This window comes from Chanos chanos, chromosome 4 (genome assembly GCF_902362185.1).
Source record: "Chanos chanos chromosome 4, fChaCha1.1, whole genome shotgun sequence".
In the NCBI taxonomy this organism is placed as follows: domain Eukaryota; kingdom Metazoa; phylum Chordata; class Actinopteri; order Gonorynchiformes; family Chanidae; genus Chanos; species Chanos chanos.
The window spans coordinates 37,980,766-37,997,806 of NC_044498.1; the positions used below are offsets into that span (position 1 = coordinate 37,980,766).

At 40.8% G+C, this 17,041-nt stretch overlaps 1 protein-coding gene across 1 annotated transcript in view; it reads left to right on the forward strand.

Annotated features, from left to right (window-relative positions):
- Positions 1 to 17,041, forward strand: part of itga9 (integrin, alpha 9) — a 54,407-nt gene that overhangs the window by 23,903 nt on the left and 13,463 nt on the right. Inside the window, exons 16-18 of the mRNA XM_030773050.1 lie at positions 11,981 to 12,133; positions 13,043 to 13,119; positions 13,814 to 13,961. Of these exons, the coding sequence (XP_030628910.1) occupies positions 11,981 to 12,133; positions 13,043 to 13,119; positions 13,814 to 13,961 (378 nt within the window). The remainder of the gene's footprint in view (positions 1 to 11,980; positions 12,134 to 13,042; positions 13,120 to 13,813; positions 13,962 to 17,041) is intronic.

Below are 17,041 nucleotides of genomic sequence, written 5' to 3' on the forward strand. Positions count from 1 at the left end.
ATTGGCAGTGAGTGTGGAACAGCGTAGCCCACTGCCAGATGGTCTCTGTTTTGGTTATTTTTAGCTAAATAAGCTACATGCACTGAACACATGAACTTCAGATTAAAGCAGAGAATAAAACTGTTTTCTCTCATAGTCATGATTAATGTCAGTGTACCTGCATTAAATCACCGGAAAAGGAAAATGCATGAGTGAATGAGTGAGTGAGTGACTCCAGGAGTTGGCAGCGGGTCTCATGTTACTGTCTGTCCCTTTATTCGATGCCTTATGTGTAATCATCTTGTGCCACTGGCACATTTTCTAACTATTTGTTATTTCTCTGCAAACCAGACACCCTTAGTTTGAAAATGGCGTACATTTGTTTCATGTTATAAATTTATACAGCTGGATGTTGAAGAAAGGCATTTTGATGTGAATGTTCTTGCTGAGGGGTAGGAACTGAACAGCATCACCACTCTAATTTTAGACAAGCAAACATGATTCAGGGCACATTTCCATTTCCTAATGTTACTGTGAACACACCTCTTCTCCTGTCCAGGAAACGGGAGGTGCGGAGTGTTTCAGGACAAAACAGAGGCAGGGCACTTTGCTCCCCTGTGAGTTCATTTTCATGATGATAATGAAACAGCAAACACTGCATAGAGTTGATATGACGTTTCTTTAATTTTGACAGGAAGATATAGAACTTACAATGGTGTCTCAAAGCAAAAACTGAAACATTCCACAGACATTTTAATGGTACTGTTTAAACTTGTAAAACTCAAATCAGCAAAGCAGCGGAGTCCCTCTATATATATGCATGTGTGTGTGTGTGTGTATTGGTGTTAATTATTCTGCGAATCATTAGTTTTATTGTTAATCAAAGCGGATTAACGGGAACAGGTTGAAATTAATGATAGACTTAAAGGGGAGGCTTGTTCCCCCTCTATTTCCAGCTCACCAGCTGCCACTAATATATATATATACACACACACACACACACACACATGGATGTGGTCTTACTTCAAGCCAAACGATTTATAATGACCTAATAACAACTTCCTTCCGTGACGGATTGGACTACTTAGAGTTTGATTTTCTCTGTCTTTACAACAGAGCATGCATCCTTCATCATGTGTCCATTTGAATCCCAAAAGAATAATCTGATGGTCTTATCCTTGTACACAAGAATGTACATTAGGACCACGTCCAGCATTACTATCAAACTCTGCTTATAGTCAAGGGAGATGACTAAGAGATGTAGTGTAATCTCATCAGGGAATCTAAAACAGGCATTCAGAGTGGTTCCCAAGTGTGTACTCTTCCCATGTCTCTCACCCTACCCTGGCATCATTGATATTTAGAGGAGCATTTAAACATACAGAGGCCCAATATATCTTATCCCCTGTAACAGCTGGTACCTCAAAGGACGACTGTGCATGAGGAGCGTGTGTGTGAATGTGTGTGTGTGTGTGTGTGTGTGTGTGTGTGTGTGTGTGCGTGTATGCGTGTGTGCATGTGTGTAAGCTTGGCAAAAATCATAACAGATACTAAATCAGTAGGAACAAATTGATGACTCTTGAAGGATGCGTTGCACTCATGACTTTATACATAATTAATACATAGAGGAACCTACTGACATAGACATAATTAGCACAGAACGCCCACCATTTACACAGTGACCTAGTACAATACAACAACCCAAACATATACATTACTGGTACGTAGATACATACAACTCTGACACATGGATAAATAGTGTTAACTCTTACTCCACTCTTGTACAAAAATAGGTTCCAGTTTTGCTTACAGAGCAGACAGTTACTCTCAGTGTTGTTATACAAATATACAAAGAAAGTCGTTACACTTTACAAGATTCAGCACTGACATAGAAATAATCCAAACGCTGTCACATTGTCACGCATACATGCCCAACTCTGGCACAGCTGCTGTGCACTGTACATATTACGATATGTTTCACAGTGGTTACACAGGTCTAACATGTACACACACACACACACACACACACACACACACACACACACTCCGCTGACATAGCAACAGGTCCTTCCCTGCTGCCACACTGCTTGCTTTGTTTGCCTCTTTACGGATCTGCAGAAGTGTGCAATTCCCTTGATGCCATTCCACTGGTTTCATTTACCTCAGGCCAAGAAAGCTGATACAATGAATCCACATGGCAGGAAGGTAATCAAATCCAGCTGTCTCCCATTAAACACACTGGCCACTCCAGTACCTATTTATAAAACATAGGATGGAAAAATATGGAAATGCAAAGAGTCATACCAGAATAAACACAGTGGAAAAATTAAATGGATCCTCCGCTCCAAATGAGCATGTGAAGTTCTGATGAACTGCCTTGTTGTCAGATCTTACAGAAAGACTGACAAGATCAAACAGTTTTATGCAGAACTCTATAGTGATTATATGGTTTTTTTTATGTAGTGAATGCTTGTTAACGAATGTTAACTAAATGTGATCCTGTATGTTGTGGCAGATAAAATTTTCTCTGAGGCCTCTGAACTGTTAACATGATTTAATGAGCATATTTTGGACTACATTTTTGCCAGTGGGGCTAATATCCCACATTATATCTTGACTAATATTTGTGTCAAGGTTTAAGTCACAAGTTAGTGCTAAAAGAAAATTTTATTTGACACATTGAGGTGTCACTTTTAACACATTGGTTTCAAGAAGAAGTACTTTATTTGTCACGCACACACTGAGCAGTGAAATGTAACTTCTACATTTAACCCATATACACCCCATGAGCAAGTCTTTGTGGTGGGAGGAAACCAGAGCCCCCGTGAGAAACCCAAGCGAACTCCACGCAGAAAGGACCTGAGACGGCCAAGATTCAAACCCAGGGCCTTCTTGTGAGGCAACAGTGCTAACCACTGGGCCACCGTTAAGTCCTATATATAAGATAACTGTGATATCTCTCTATAGGCTTCTTACCTATTGCTATTTAAAGTAGACCCAGTTGTTACTTAAACACTGTGTTCGACCTTATCTGCATCACAGTTCATGGAATTGTTTGTTAGTGCTGGATAGTGCTAATAGTCAACATTATGCTTCCCCCTAGAAGTGGATCTTTTTTTGCCCAAGTGCAGCAGGGGAGTCAGATATAAACGCTGACTTACTTAATGGGCTCAAAAAGCTTCTTTATCCACATGGGGGAGATTGAAAGATAGTGTCCAGGCAGCACCTACAGGCTTGCAGAGAACAATGGACCCAGGAATAACCATGGGATGTAAAAAAAGTGTCCTAGTTTCATGAACAGTGAGCTCATCATCTCTCACAGGAAGTGTCTGGCAGAGCCCCAGCTGACCAGGATGGAACTGGTTCAAACAGAAACAGGCCTCATCTGGTTTAGCATGATAAAACTGCATCTAAACTATCTATCTGTGCTATCATATTGGACATGCATGTGTGTCCAGCTTGACCACTGCTCCTTTTCCCTCTAAATGTTGTCTCTCGGTGAGTTCTCAACGAGTTTATCTTTTACCATCTCATTCTGCTGCCTGTTTACTGGCTGTCCCAGCTTCCTGTATGTCCAGGGAAGCTGGTCCCCATCCTGGAGGGATTCACTCCTGCAGGATTTTGTGAGATCCCTAATCCAACAGAATCCAGTTTAACGTGAACAGGATCCTCGGGATGCTGACTATTGAACACATTCTACCGTTTTCCAAGGAAAGGATTGACTAGCTCTGTCTTGATGAGACATGATTATTAAAAAAAAAAAAAACAACTTTATAAACTGATATGACAGTCTCCTGTCACAGTTTTCATGAACAAAGTTCTCATGCTGATTGATAAGGCGACTAATTTTGTGTTTGGAAGTCGTGACTGCCACAAAAGATTCTGTCTGTGGATTTCCTGTAATTGTTGCAACATTGGTTATTATAGTGTAGTTAATAGCACAGTATATAATTATCGCTGGAAACCACAGCAACCATGAGTATTTTGGCTTTTGGAGGGAATTTGGCATGGAACGTGTCCTGTTATAAATGTAAAATTTGGGAATGCAAAACTTTATTTCCTGTTAGCGTACTGAGTGACTTTATCAAGACATCCACGGATGTTCATCAGTCAATGTAAGGAAGTCCTGAAACAGTCATGATGATGGTGCAGTCCAAATAACAACAAAATAACCACTTCCTTTAACCTCTGAAATACGCACAACCTGTTAGAATATTCTGATTATGTTTCTTAAAATAGAAAGATGAAGCATGCAAAGCCATACTGTAACTAAACACTCATAATCTGTCATAATAAGTCATTCCCAACAGGAGATACAAGGTTAAGTAACCCAACATTTGCCTAAATAATTTCTGCTGGAGGTCAGTTCTGTGGTTTAAGCCAAATGCAGTATAAAATGTAATTTAAATTGTATTCTGAGTCAGATTACCCTGAGGCCCTGTTCTGTAAGGATAGCAAATAAAGGCCAGCATAAAATAATATTCAGAGATTTCTGATGAGCTCTTATGGTTACTCCAAATAACCAAGCACCCTTTTAATTAGAGGAAATCTAGGCTAAATGAATGGCAATTCTCTGTAGCCACATACAGTGTGCCTCTGTCTTAAACTGAAATTATTATTCAATTTACAATGTGGCAGATACAGTGACCTAATTATGGGGTGAACCGAGATTTCTCAGAGACGCTACTGATGAAAAGCCTCACACACACTGGTTGGATCAGATTCACAGTGGTTGGAAGGTCTTGGATTGTGTGTGAAGGCTTCAGACACTGATAGAAGTTGTACACCCAGTGACTATGTACATGCACAGACCCCAGTTAAGACTTCTTCCATAAAAGGACCTCAACCAAATCCTTCTGCTGCTCCTGTTATCCATAGCCCAGGTCTGTTTTGCCTTGTCGGACAGTATGTTGGATGTGGCCTCCCTTTGACTCCTCTCAGTAGAACTGGATAAGGTAACCATGCTAAGCTGGCCAAGGAGCTGGGACTTGCCGATGGGGGCCAGTAGGTTGGAATTCCGGGAATGAGGCATTGGGGATGAGGCATGAGGGATTCCATTTGTTGCTCTAATTGAGGTCTCCTCACTTTCTCTCGTAACCCTGCTTATATCCCAACTGAAAATAGTAGTAAGAAGGGTAAAGGATATTTTGTGGTCTTTGTGTTAGAAGAAACATCAAGTATATGATTGACAGAGAGCAGATCAATGTGGACTAAGGAAGAATTTGACTTTGCTCACATGGGGCAAAGAGGAACAAAACAGGAAGGACAAAAGGCTGTTGAGTTTTGAAATGATGTTTTGATGTTTTCAGTACTGCTGAGGCATTCTGGAACAATTTATAAAATATTAGCAAGTGTTAAGATGGTGTATGTTTCTTGGCGATGCTTTTCATAAAGTATTTGTTGAATGCTTTGTTCTCACCGTTGCAACAAATCTTCCTGAGTGTGTGCAATTTGTTGATAGAATTTTTTATTGAAAGATTGTTTGAAAACCTGTTTGAAGGATGGGGTTTTTTGCAAGTTTAAATTGAAAATATTTTCCATCTGCCGGTTTACACAGGGGAAGCATGGCACCTTTATAGATCCCACGGGTGGTTTTAACTGTCTAAGGGTCAAATGCTGAATGCCTATTACCTGATGTATGTGATCTCATAAAATTTCACTGTAATTCAGTGTTTATATAGACATTGCTCCAGCAAGTTATTCATTCACTTACTTACCACTCTAATTGGATAATAATGTTGTTTTCACTAAGCAGATGTTTACTCTCAAAACTATCCCCGGGTCATCCTAGGAGGAAATTGTTGACTTAGAGAATTTTTTAGGGAGTTTGTGTGTGACTGTCAATAAAACCAAAGGAGTGTGTTTATTCTGGAGGTCCCCTTGTCAGTTGCGAAGAGGAACTTTATTTTGAGGGTTAAGGTGAAGGGGGACACCACAGATGGAACACGTTTCCTGCCAGCTGAAGTGATGAGCCTCCCAAACGTTCTGCTTACTGTTCCATGGAGACAGTACTCAGTTCTTTAAAGCCCATGAACTTTAAGCATTGTGGAACTGTTCTCATGGGAAAACTACAGAAGTGTTCATTTGGGTTAAATGAACACGGACGGAAACTATGTGTCCTTGTGATTTGCCCCAAAGTACTTTCTGTAGCCGTAACCCTTTCCCTGGCTCATCCCCATCCACACCCTTCTGTAAAATCTGGCTGCAGTTGTGCAGGATCGTGCGCAGGATGTGTGTTATGGTAAAGAAGAATTCATTTCAGAATTGAAAGTTAGAACATGGCAAATAAGCATTCTGGGGAAAAGGGTTAGATTTAAGGGCAAAATGAAGTCTTTGGAGTTATTTTAGTGAATCATGAGGTAATGGTGCTGTTCTCAAATGTCAGGAGAGTTATCACATGTTGCCATAGAGGTAACTGGACTAAGCTGAATTTACCACTTTATCTTATGTCTTTGCCATGATATTTTAAAATTACATTTTACAGTTCAAGTATAATTTGTTCATCTCTCAAATTCCTTTCTCTTCTGTGACAATCCTACTAATGATGGAGGTCCATTCACAGCACTGTAACAATACTAATGTGTGAGCCAGTATGTGTTATAAGAGAAGGCTGTTGAGCCTGACATTCCAGTGGACCTTAACCTGATGTGCACTGTCATTATACATCTCCAACCAGCAGTAGTCAGATATTTTAAATGACTTATTTTTAACTTCCTGGCATAGTGCTCAGCTATTAGTTTGATTTGTTTTCAAAATGAAGCATATCTGTACACAGCCTTGAGTCATGAGTTTTCAGCATGTGTTGGAGAGCGATCTGACAAATAGCTGAACATGCGGCCCTGACTCTGTGTCAAGCTGACCTGCTCTTGTCTGGCTCAGTTCTGAGATAAAACTTCAAAATGAGAGTGTAATCTATCCACCCACCTGTTGGGTTTAAATGATCCCCTTTCAGTTGGCTGAGATCTCAGAAACACATAAATAATAATAATAACAATAATATTTTACCTCAAGACCAGCTGCATCAAATGTATGCAATAGAAATATGCTATTTTAAATGTGGAATACTCCCCACAGGCCGATTTATGTCAACGAAAGTATTATTCTTTAGATGGCGGTATCTACTTACACAGGCTCTATAGAAGTGTCTGGAACCAACGATTTTAAATGTAGAATATCTGTTAAGCCTGGGTGAATAAATCTGCTCAGACACTGCTTACTCTGTACCAGGACTTTGTTTAACTAAAATATCGGACTTAGGACTTTTTATAAGGTTACCTGACAGCTTGGTTAATCTCACTCAAGCATTACCTATTTTTGGCTCTAAAGAGCTGTCTCTGTGGAGACTGTAATACTGATGAACATCACTCTTTTACCTCATCATAATCATTCACTCTCCATCTCTCACAAACTCTCCCCTCTCCTTCTCTCCCTCTCCGGGCAACTTTATTGGTTCCATATGGCAGTATAACATCGGCTTGATCCTGTGTTGAATTGCGGCTGGCAGATAGAGTAGCTCTGCTGGGGTTACTTTGTTGTTCTGTATCTGGCTCCACTAGGGACTCGATGGGAAGAGCAGATCAGGTTTTGCTGTCTCATATTTGAGAATGTGAGATATGAGGGCACATTCTGCTCATTTGTCATTTTATGTTCATGTTAGAGCAGCTAGCTATTTTATAAAGCTCCATTTGTCAGTGCATTCCTCTTGTTTTATGGGTTTTTGGTGAAAAATTCTGGCTGGTCCAGAAAGTTTCAGAGCATGTGTGTTTACTGGACACAATCTTGTATTGCTGGCAAAAGCTCCTTTTGAAGTAGGTACAGAACCCATAAATCCGATTTTCAACGATGCAAACATGCCTTTTGTGTTAACATGTTACTTTTGCCCTTAAAAGGAAATCCTACCATACACGTTAGAGTAATGTACGCCAGTCCCTCTGGATTCACGTGACTACTCCTTAGTTATGTTGCGTGTATGTTTTTAAAGACACTTGGAACAGGCTTGACTGAGGCAATGTAGTGAGTGAGAACTTGGAATATTCTCACCAAACATGAGGCGTTCAGACAGTGAGGAACAAAGACTGCAATGCTGACATCATATGTCATTTCCTCAATGAGTGAAGTACAATCCAAGCATGAAGAGAGAGAAAAGCTTGTGGACGGCCATCTTGTTTTTCAAATGCTTTGTACATTCTGCTAGGTCAAAACCTAAACTTCAGTGCTGAGTTTTTTCCTGTGTTTAATCATTTTTGAAGTGATAGCATGATAAAAAAAAATCTTACAAAGCAAATAAAAAGTCTGTTTTGTTATATTGATCACTGCTGATTCATTTCTTCAAATGCTAGAGTGGAATATTCTGTAGAGGTTCGGCATGTTTCTTGTTTGACATTAAAATGAAATGGCAGGTGCTCATTTGACTATGCTTATCTGAAGTTTGTTCTAAAACAAACGTTTTAGGAGGCTGGGGTGTCCTTCTCAGCTGCTCTCCTTACTGTTTTATTTTTCTCCAGATAGTACCTATCAACCATTAAAACATACAGAGACAATAAACTGCCTATCGCATTTGAACAAATGAGGATTTTTTTTGTTACTATTTATATTGTTATTGCTGTTGTTAATAGGGAAGCTCTGATAATATGTAGATCACGCATCTTTTGTAGCACACCAGAGCCAATTTTCACGTGCTGCAGTATGACCCCACACTCACCCACCATCCATCACTTGTTGTGCGTTGAAAAGTATGAGGTCATCGCTAATGAACCTCATATGGAAGACGAAGGAGCCAGTGAATGTGGGAGTGCATGCTCTTCTCTTACTACAGTGTTCTGCCCAGAAGTTTCCTCTCTCATAGCTAACTTTGAAGTGTCGTTGAACATTTAACTCCACGAACTTGTTACAGGGTTTGCAGTGATTTTTTTTCTCTTTTGGATGGCAAAAAATGATAATAACAATAACAATAATAATAATAATAATTTAAAAATCTCCACTAAATATTAGTTTAATTTTTCCAGTGAGATCATGTGAGTCATCACGGGTACTGTGTATTCAGCCGGTCTGTCAGTGAATACTTTAAGTGTTCTTCCTGCAAACAATAGAAGGAAACAGAGCACATTACAGCTCTATATGTCCATACAATGAATTCCTCTTGCCACAGTGTGACCTATTTGGCTGCTGCCTGCTGATGTCTGTGAGTGGTATGTAAGACACAGTTGTTTAGCATCCATTCCATTCGGCCAATTAAAAGCAAGAGGCAATTAACACTGTCAGTCCCTGGGCACTGTTGCCGCATGGGCTCTCTTCACTTCTATAAATACATGAGTTTATAGAGGAATGAAGGATGGAGTAAAGGGGTTGAGGAGGGGGGCAGGCAGGGGAAGGGTGTGGGCAGCAGGAGACATTAATAACAGGCTAATAAAAGCCTGAGCCAAGGCTTTAGCTGTGACCTCCTCTATTTCCTCATGTGGGTGAGATGGAACTCCTGCTGCTTCGTCACAAAGAGGTTCTCAGGTTTGCGGTGGCCCTTCACTGGGCAGTGGGAAGCCTCTGTGGGTCTCTCTCCCACACAGGCCTGACTGTCTGAAAACCAGTCCAGACCAGGCAAGCTGAGATTGCTCCATGATAGTAAAGACCAAAAAAGAGCAAAAGTTTCTCTTAAGTCTATTTTGATATTAGTCACCCAGGCTGTGTTGTTTGTTTGGTGGTTATTTTGGAATGTGCATTATCGCTAATAGTTAAGATGGCGCACACTACAATTTTAACTGCACAACAAGGGGTCATTCATACTCTTGTAATCCCCCTGTGACCAAATGAAAAAGGCAGATAGACTGCCAGAGTGGTGGGCTATAGTCTACTGTTGAGACCCCAGTCTTGAGTGCTCCCCAGGGTGGGGGTCACAGGGAGGGCAGGTTACAGGGGCCATTTGATGCATTCAGCTTTAATCACATCTGAGACTGCAGAGTTTTCCAGGTCCTTAAACTGTAGACTGTCTTGCGGTGAATGTGATATTGTTTCTATATTGCCTCTAGTTTTCAGTAATAGGTCATTAGCAGACTCTTAAGTGCGATATAAGTGCATTTGTTTACAGTTATTCAGATACTGTTGTGTTGATAAATGACACTTAATAACTATGAAATGTGTCTGTACACTTGTACAGTCTTTGAAGTAATGATTTTTCATGAGCTTTTGATGTGTTTTGTCACAAATGAGTAAATAGTTTTAATTTCTCATGATCACACTTGATCCCTGATTCCCTAGACATGAATAAATCCTGGCACGCACAGCATGTTTTTGATGGTTAAAGAATACTAAAATTGAAAACTCACAGGAAAAGCAAAAGAAAAAACATTTACTGAATACGTAGCGGCCAGTATTTATTATTAGTCGCAAGTGTTGGCATACAAACGAACTATCAGTTTGTTTAGTATTCCAAGGAGACACTGAATGATTTATTAATGAAAATTACTATAGAGTGTGACCCATGACTGTAACTGCAAAGTTTCTGTGAGAATCAGACGAAGCATGAGGTGCCTTAAATGATGAATGTTGGTGTTTGACCTATGTCCTTATCTCTGTGAATTGATCTAAAATGGACGACTAATGGGACGACTAATGGGTTTCCTTACTCTTTTCCTCACTTTTTTTGTTGATGCTTGTAGGAGCTCTTGTTCTCGATGAACTATTAACAAGGGACTCTGTTTATGACATCTTATAGCTGGTCACAATTACTCAAATAAGATAAATATCAGTGCTTTTCATTTTGGTGAGAAACAAGGTCTTGTTTTATCTTCCCATGTTAGGGAGAAACAAGTGTGTCATGCAGTGGTATAAAATAAGCATTTTCTAGTTGCCCCTCAAAGATGACAACAAACTGTGTTTCCGTATTTTCTCGTAACGTACTGCAGTACAACGCTGATGAAAACATTCCTCGACAAATCAGGATTTCTGTAAAATGTTTTCAGTAGAACATTAATATCCAAATCAGAAGTGTTTTATACAGCATCGGCTCACAGCCCAAGTGTCTGTGTCCTGCTGTGACACAGTCAGCAGTACGAAGCAGCAGACAGCTGTCTGACCGGAGAGGATGTTATCTATCTTGTGCTCACACTACTCTAATGTGTTAAACTGTCCCTGTGCTGAGGAAGGACGTGGGTGGGTGGACATAGGAAAAGCAAGTCATAAAACTGCAGCCAACAGAGAGTAAGAGAGAGAGAGAGAGAGAGACGGGGGGCAGAGTGAGAGATAGAGAGGAAATCAGAGAGACTGCGAAAGAAAGACGTAAAGAGAAGTGTCACACCGGAGACTGTTTACGCAATCATGTTTACACAGTAGATTTGACTTTGTGTTGGCAGAGAGTGTTGTCATGAGGAGGGCCCATTTGCGTATATATGGAGCTCTGAGCATTTTTCCAGAGACAAGAGGCTCTGATCTGAGAGTAAAGCCCATCCAATCCCATCTTGAAAGGGATGAGAGATGTTTAATAGTCAGAAGAAGAGGAAAGAGCAGGGAGGCCAGCTTTTCCCACGTCTTTAAGCAGCATCCTCTAATGAGGATAAGGAGTTTGATCTTACTCAGCGTTTAGTTTGACTGTTTCCATGTTCCATGCCAAAGGAAACACTCCACCATGGCCTCAGCTCCTATTACCAAAATAAGGAAAGCTAAAGTGTGAGCCAGGAAGCTGCCAGCTGACATTTTCCAACTGTGCTTCTCATGGTTATTGGTGACCAGTTTTAGTGGCACACAACTCACTTGACTCTGTTAGGAAGTCAGCCAACCATAGAAAAGTATGGCACTATGTGAGACAAACATATATTCTCAGTAATGTGTTCTGACTCGTTGTGTGGCCTTTCAGTGGTTTTACTTCATTTCCTGACTCACAAAGACAGCCCAACTTGACTTTATGTAAAGTTGCCAAATAGCAGAGTGGATTGGGCATTAAATTGCATTGTGTGTGTGTGTGTGTGTGTGTGTGTGTGTGTACGTGTGTGTGCCTAAATGTTTCTCTTTACAGAAAGAGGTGAAGGATGTGTTTGCTCCCATCACATTTGAGGTGGCCTACAGCTTAGGAAAGCATATACTGGATGGACACCAGGAACGTGACCTTCCTCCTCTCCTGCCTGTTCTGCGCTGGAAAAAAGGGGAGAAAATTGCTGCAAGGAATGATGTAAGAAGGATATGCATGACCAAAATGCCACACATGACCAGGCTTTCAGTGCAGGAGATGCTGCATTAGTGATGTGTTGAGCTAACTAGCCGTTAAGTCACAGTCTATAATTTAGCCATAGCAATGAAGTGATTTTTTTCCAATCAGCTGACAGATGCAACTGGGAATGGGGATGCACATTCAAATTCATAGTTGGAGCTATGGGTATGTAGACTGGAAGTCTATGAGATCCTCGGTTCTGTTTTAAAGATGCTTTAAAGCTAATTGGTTTAACTACAATCTGCACGGGAATGAACATAGTGATACACAGGTATACAAAAGAATACATTGGGCGCTCAAAGCACATCTTCACTTTGGCAAAGGAATCCTAAAAATGAGTAGTCTCTGCAGTTTAAGATGTGGTTTAAGTTACCACTCGTTAATGGCTGTTGACTTTTCTGGAGAGGAATTTACAAGATTGATGAATTTATTTATATAGTGACCACCTCTAACCTTTTCCTCAGTTTAGTTCACATCCTTCTGCTCTACTTAAGTCAAATTAACATTAACATCTCTCAACACTTGAGGAATCTATTACTGAGGAATTTAAGACCATTAGTCGTTCTGCCCACCGTACGTATGATCACTCTATATTGCTCAAGAGACATGTGTATCCAATCTAGACATAAAGATGTAACAGTGTCCTTTACATGTTGGCATTCTGAAAAAAAATAAATGGGAAAAAATAACTTTGCACATCTTAAATCTCCAGTCCAAGGCTGTTCCTTCCTGCTGTTGACTGTTCAGGAATATTGTGCAATCTAGTTTGGTGTCTGAAATATTGCACAACATCGCCCTCTAGTTTTGGTTTCTCTGTGCTATCATCTCTGAGTCTTGTAAACATCCCATGCTGTGGTTCCCTCCTCACAGACCTGGTTTGAGAAGAACTGTCTGTCTGAGGACTGTGCTGCTGATCTGAGGCTCCAAGGGAAGCTGCTGCTGTCTGGGTAAAGCCACTGTCCTCTCTCCCTTTCTCTTTATCACTCTTTTTTTCCCCCTTCTCCTCCTGTTTCACTTGGACTCTGCACACAGGCCTGTTTCAATACATTGACGTCATGAAGGTTGCATTGGTGTGGGTGGGGACTGGAGAATTATGACACATGCTTGGCTTTCACCAGCCTTGGATATCATCCATTATCCCCCCTTTTTTAAGGTGGTCCCACAGTCTTCAGTGAAAATGATTTCTGCTTTTTGCGTAGTGGAAAGCTGTCTCTTTAAGACCGAAACTGAAGTCATTTGGAAATTAACTTTTGTGTTCATTTAGTCATAACATTGTTTAGTTGTATCACTGTTCAAACTCATGTCAAGAATGGTGGTCTGCGCCCATCATTGACTTAGATCATTGAAGTCATCAGACATCAGGAGCCAGTGTATCACTGTCACATGTAATGGTCTAAAAAAAGAATAGCGCAGAACAGCATAAAAAATTGATAACAATAAAAAACATTTCCTGAAGTATAGTAGGTGCACCTCCCTTAGACACACTGGTTCTGCCTTTTCAGAGAAAACCAAAGCGGATAAAAATTTTGTTGTGGCTAGTGATTGGAAAATCTAATGACTTGATGACTTGCTCTCTTTCTATCTCTCTCGCTCTCTTTCCCGCTCTCTCTCCCTCCCTCACTCTGTATCTTATTGCCTCAGGGTCCACATTCGACCTTATCTGGCCCTTGGAGGGGTGAAAAATGTTTCCCTCAATCTGACCATCTCGAATGCTGGTGATGATGCCTATGACACAAACATCTACCTAAACTTCTCAAGAGAGGTTCATTACATCAACTTCATACAGCGGGTGAGACAGCGTCTTTCTTTGTGTATTAGAGCTAATTCTAAGAGGTTGTCACCAAATAAATAAATCAATATGTAGCTATCAATAAACATTGTCAAAGGCTCATGTCTTTTAATGATGAGGAGGTGTCTTGCCTGCATCCAGCGATTTGAATGTGCAAAAAAAAAAGAAACTGAAACAGATTTGACATGAGACCCTGGAGGAAGTATGGGAAGCAGGAGCACTCCCAGACTTCCTGATGGGAACCGAAACAGATGCTTAGTTTTCTCTATCTCGACCTTTAAAAAGAACTTTTTTAACTGACCTTTGCTCGTCTGTGTTACTCATGTGCTAGTGCTGTTCTGATGTTTTGTTTGCTTTACGAAAAAAACATGTTCTTTTTATCAGCAGCATGAGTGACCATTTCCCCCCAGCTATCAGCATGTACATATGCACCCCTATAATGTAACCTAACAGTTCGGCTAAGACATTCACAAACTAAGGATGTGTCAGCTTCTTTAAAGAAACAAAATATGTATTTGAGACTTTAGTGAACAATTCACTTTTTGCTACTGTGTTGTTACTGAAGCTTCAAAAGACATTAGGTCCAAGCAGAAATTTCAAACTCTTTTGAAAAATATATCTCCTGAAAAGCTATTGAAAAAAAGGGGTGAACACCCAATCTAATTACAATGCAGTGAATACATTGGAGCAGACTTTTGTGTCCACATCTGTTATTGATGGATTAATTCATTATTGGAGATGGCTGATATTCTTCATCATCTCCTTTGATGTCTTCTTCCCAGCAATCATCATATCTGCTGGCAAAGAATTTAAGCACATACTCTTCTCTAGACGTTATTTTGACTGAGATCTGTTTTTAGAGGAGGAAAGAACATTTAAAATTTCACATGATATCCCAGCCTGTTTCGATGTTGTTATGGTAAAAAAAAAATTCCTGGTTCTGATTTCAGTGGATAATTGCATGAGTGATTCCATTGGTTGGTACATGGGGTTACCTCATCTCCAACAGCAATCATTTTATTGCTCAGTTGAGGGCTTCAAAAGTTGAGTCAAATATCAGGAAGCCAGAGAGTAGAGAACAATATTAAGAGAAGACACAGGAATCAGTGGGATGTTTGCTGTTTTAATACTGTACTCACCTCTCTAATTACCCTCGCTCAGTGAGGAGTCGCTTCTGTTGATATGACCTCTCCGCGCACGGCTAAGGTCAGGCCGGAGCTGCTCCCGTGGGTTCTTTTTCCCTCCAGCGGGTGGAGTGTGAACTCGCTCTCCCCTTCTATTTTATAGTAGACTCTGTTGTCTCCCTGTTTTTCTTGCAACCTTAACCCATCTGAAAGCGAATTGGTTTCAGAAGCTGCTTCACACCCCTCAGGGAGGTTGGGGCCACCACACAACTGAGCGACACACAGGAGTTGCCTTGATTAGATGGAGGTGATGTTTTCCTTCAATTAGATTTGGGAGGTGGGGGAAGGGGAAGCTATGGATTTGCTGGCTGATGTGGTAACTCTGTGTGTGGGACTCATGGATCCAGCAGTCAGACAGAGTTTGATATTTGACAGAGCCCTGCTGGTTTGAAATGTGTTTATTTTAAAAGACTTACAGTGAGTGCATATCTGAAATACTTTTACTAACAAGTGCATATTTCTAAATATCTTTAGTTTGATATTGCAGGGTTTATGTGCCGTTCAATGAATGATAAGGGATTTGAGTGATATGAAAGGAAGTCACGACAACTGAATTTCTCACAAGACCAAAGGGCCCTATCAGAACGGCATTTGTATCCCCAGATAGCACAGAAAAAAACTTGGTAAAGAGATATAGGTTAAAGAAAAAGTGAGTCTCCAGCAGTAGATGAGTGCGAGAGAAATAGTGGACTCATGTGTATCATCATTAAACTACCCCTCCACTGATGGGCCCCCTGCATGTGAGAATAAACAAGTGGTATGTGATTTAATGCCTTGACTGCAAATCCCAACACGGGTCTAGAGTCTGAGAGAAAGCAGACGAGAGCGAGGGAGAAATTTCTATCACAGAAAGATAGCCCCCCCCCAAAAAAAGATAAAAACATAAAGACCAGAAAAAAAGAGAAATGAGAGGAAGCGTTGAGCAAACAGTCCAATACCCCCCCCCCCCCCCCATTCTTCCTTGGGGAGATGCAACACATGGCTAAAAGTTCTGCTCTCTCTCACTGCCTACCAGGTGGCTGATGGGTAAACAGACCCTCTCTTCCCCACCCTGCCCTCTTCCCGGGGAACGCTTATGTTTGTACAGCAACGCTGAGGAGGACGGAAAAAGAGGAAATTCCTCCATGCGGAGTGGTGCTGGGGCATCCCTCTTTCTCTCTGTTGGAATGGCACTGTACTATGTATAGTGGTGACCTGAGTGTTTTTAAACTGAATTAACGAAGTTAGAGGACACAGTCCCTGCCTGGGCAGAGCCTGCAAAAGTGCTGAGACAGAATGTTTTGTCCAACTGTGGTGATTTACTTTTACTCTACATGCATGCTCAGTTTCTTAGAGGGTGTTAGAGTAAGGGCGTTTTCACACCTGAAAGTCTCGACCAAGGCCCGAACCAAGGTTCATGTTTTTGTTACATTGTATAAATTTGATCCGGTCAGTTTTGGTTTCACATTGCAATTTTGTGAGCGCATTAAAGAATTTTGCATGACATACCTACATCCTGTCGTCATCACCTATGTGGGCTGCATCTTCCTATACTTGACATTGATTGGTTTGTAGACGGGCCTATGTCTGACGTTGGCGTGTTGTCAGTTTGGCGGGTAGCCTTTTCTGTTTGAATGGAGAAAAATGCATGAACTGATTCATTTCATTGCCACTATACTATTATTATTATTATGGCATTACTACCAGCAGCACCAACTTCAAGCGCAGTACTTGAGACTACTCCGAATTCGCCAAAGGAACGTCTTCGCCGTGCAGAAATTAAAAAAAATAAGTCGGAAGTTTTGGCTTTTTTTTTGTGTTTTTTCAAGTTAGCTTTTGATTTCTTCGTTGGACCGAATTACAATTAAATACTTCGTCTCCTCCTCTCCCTATGTGCCACCGCAGCTCATTTTTACT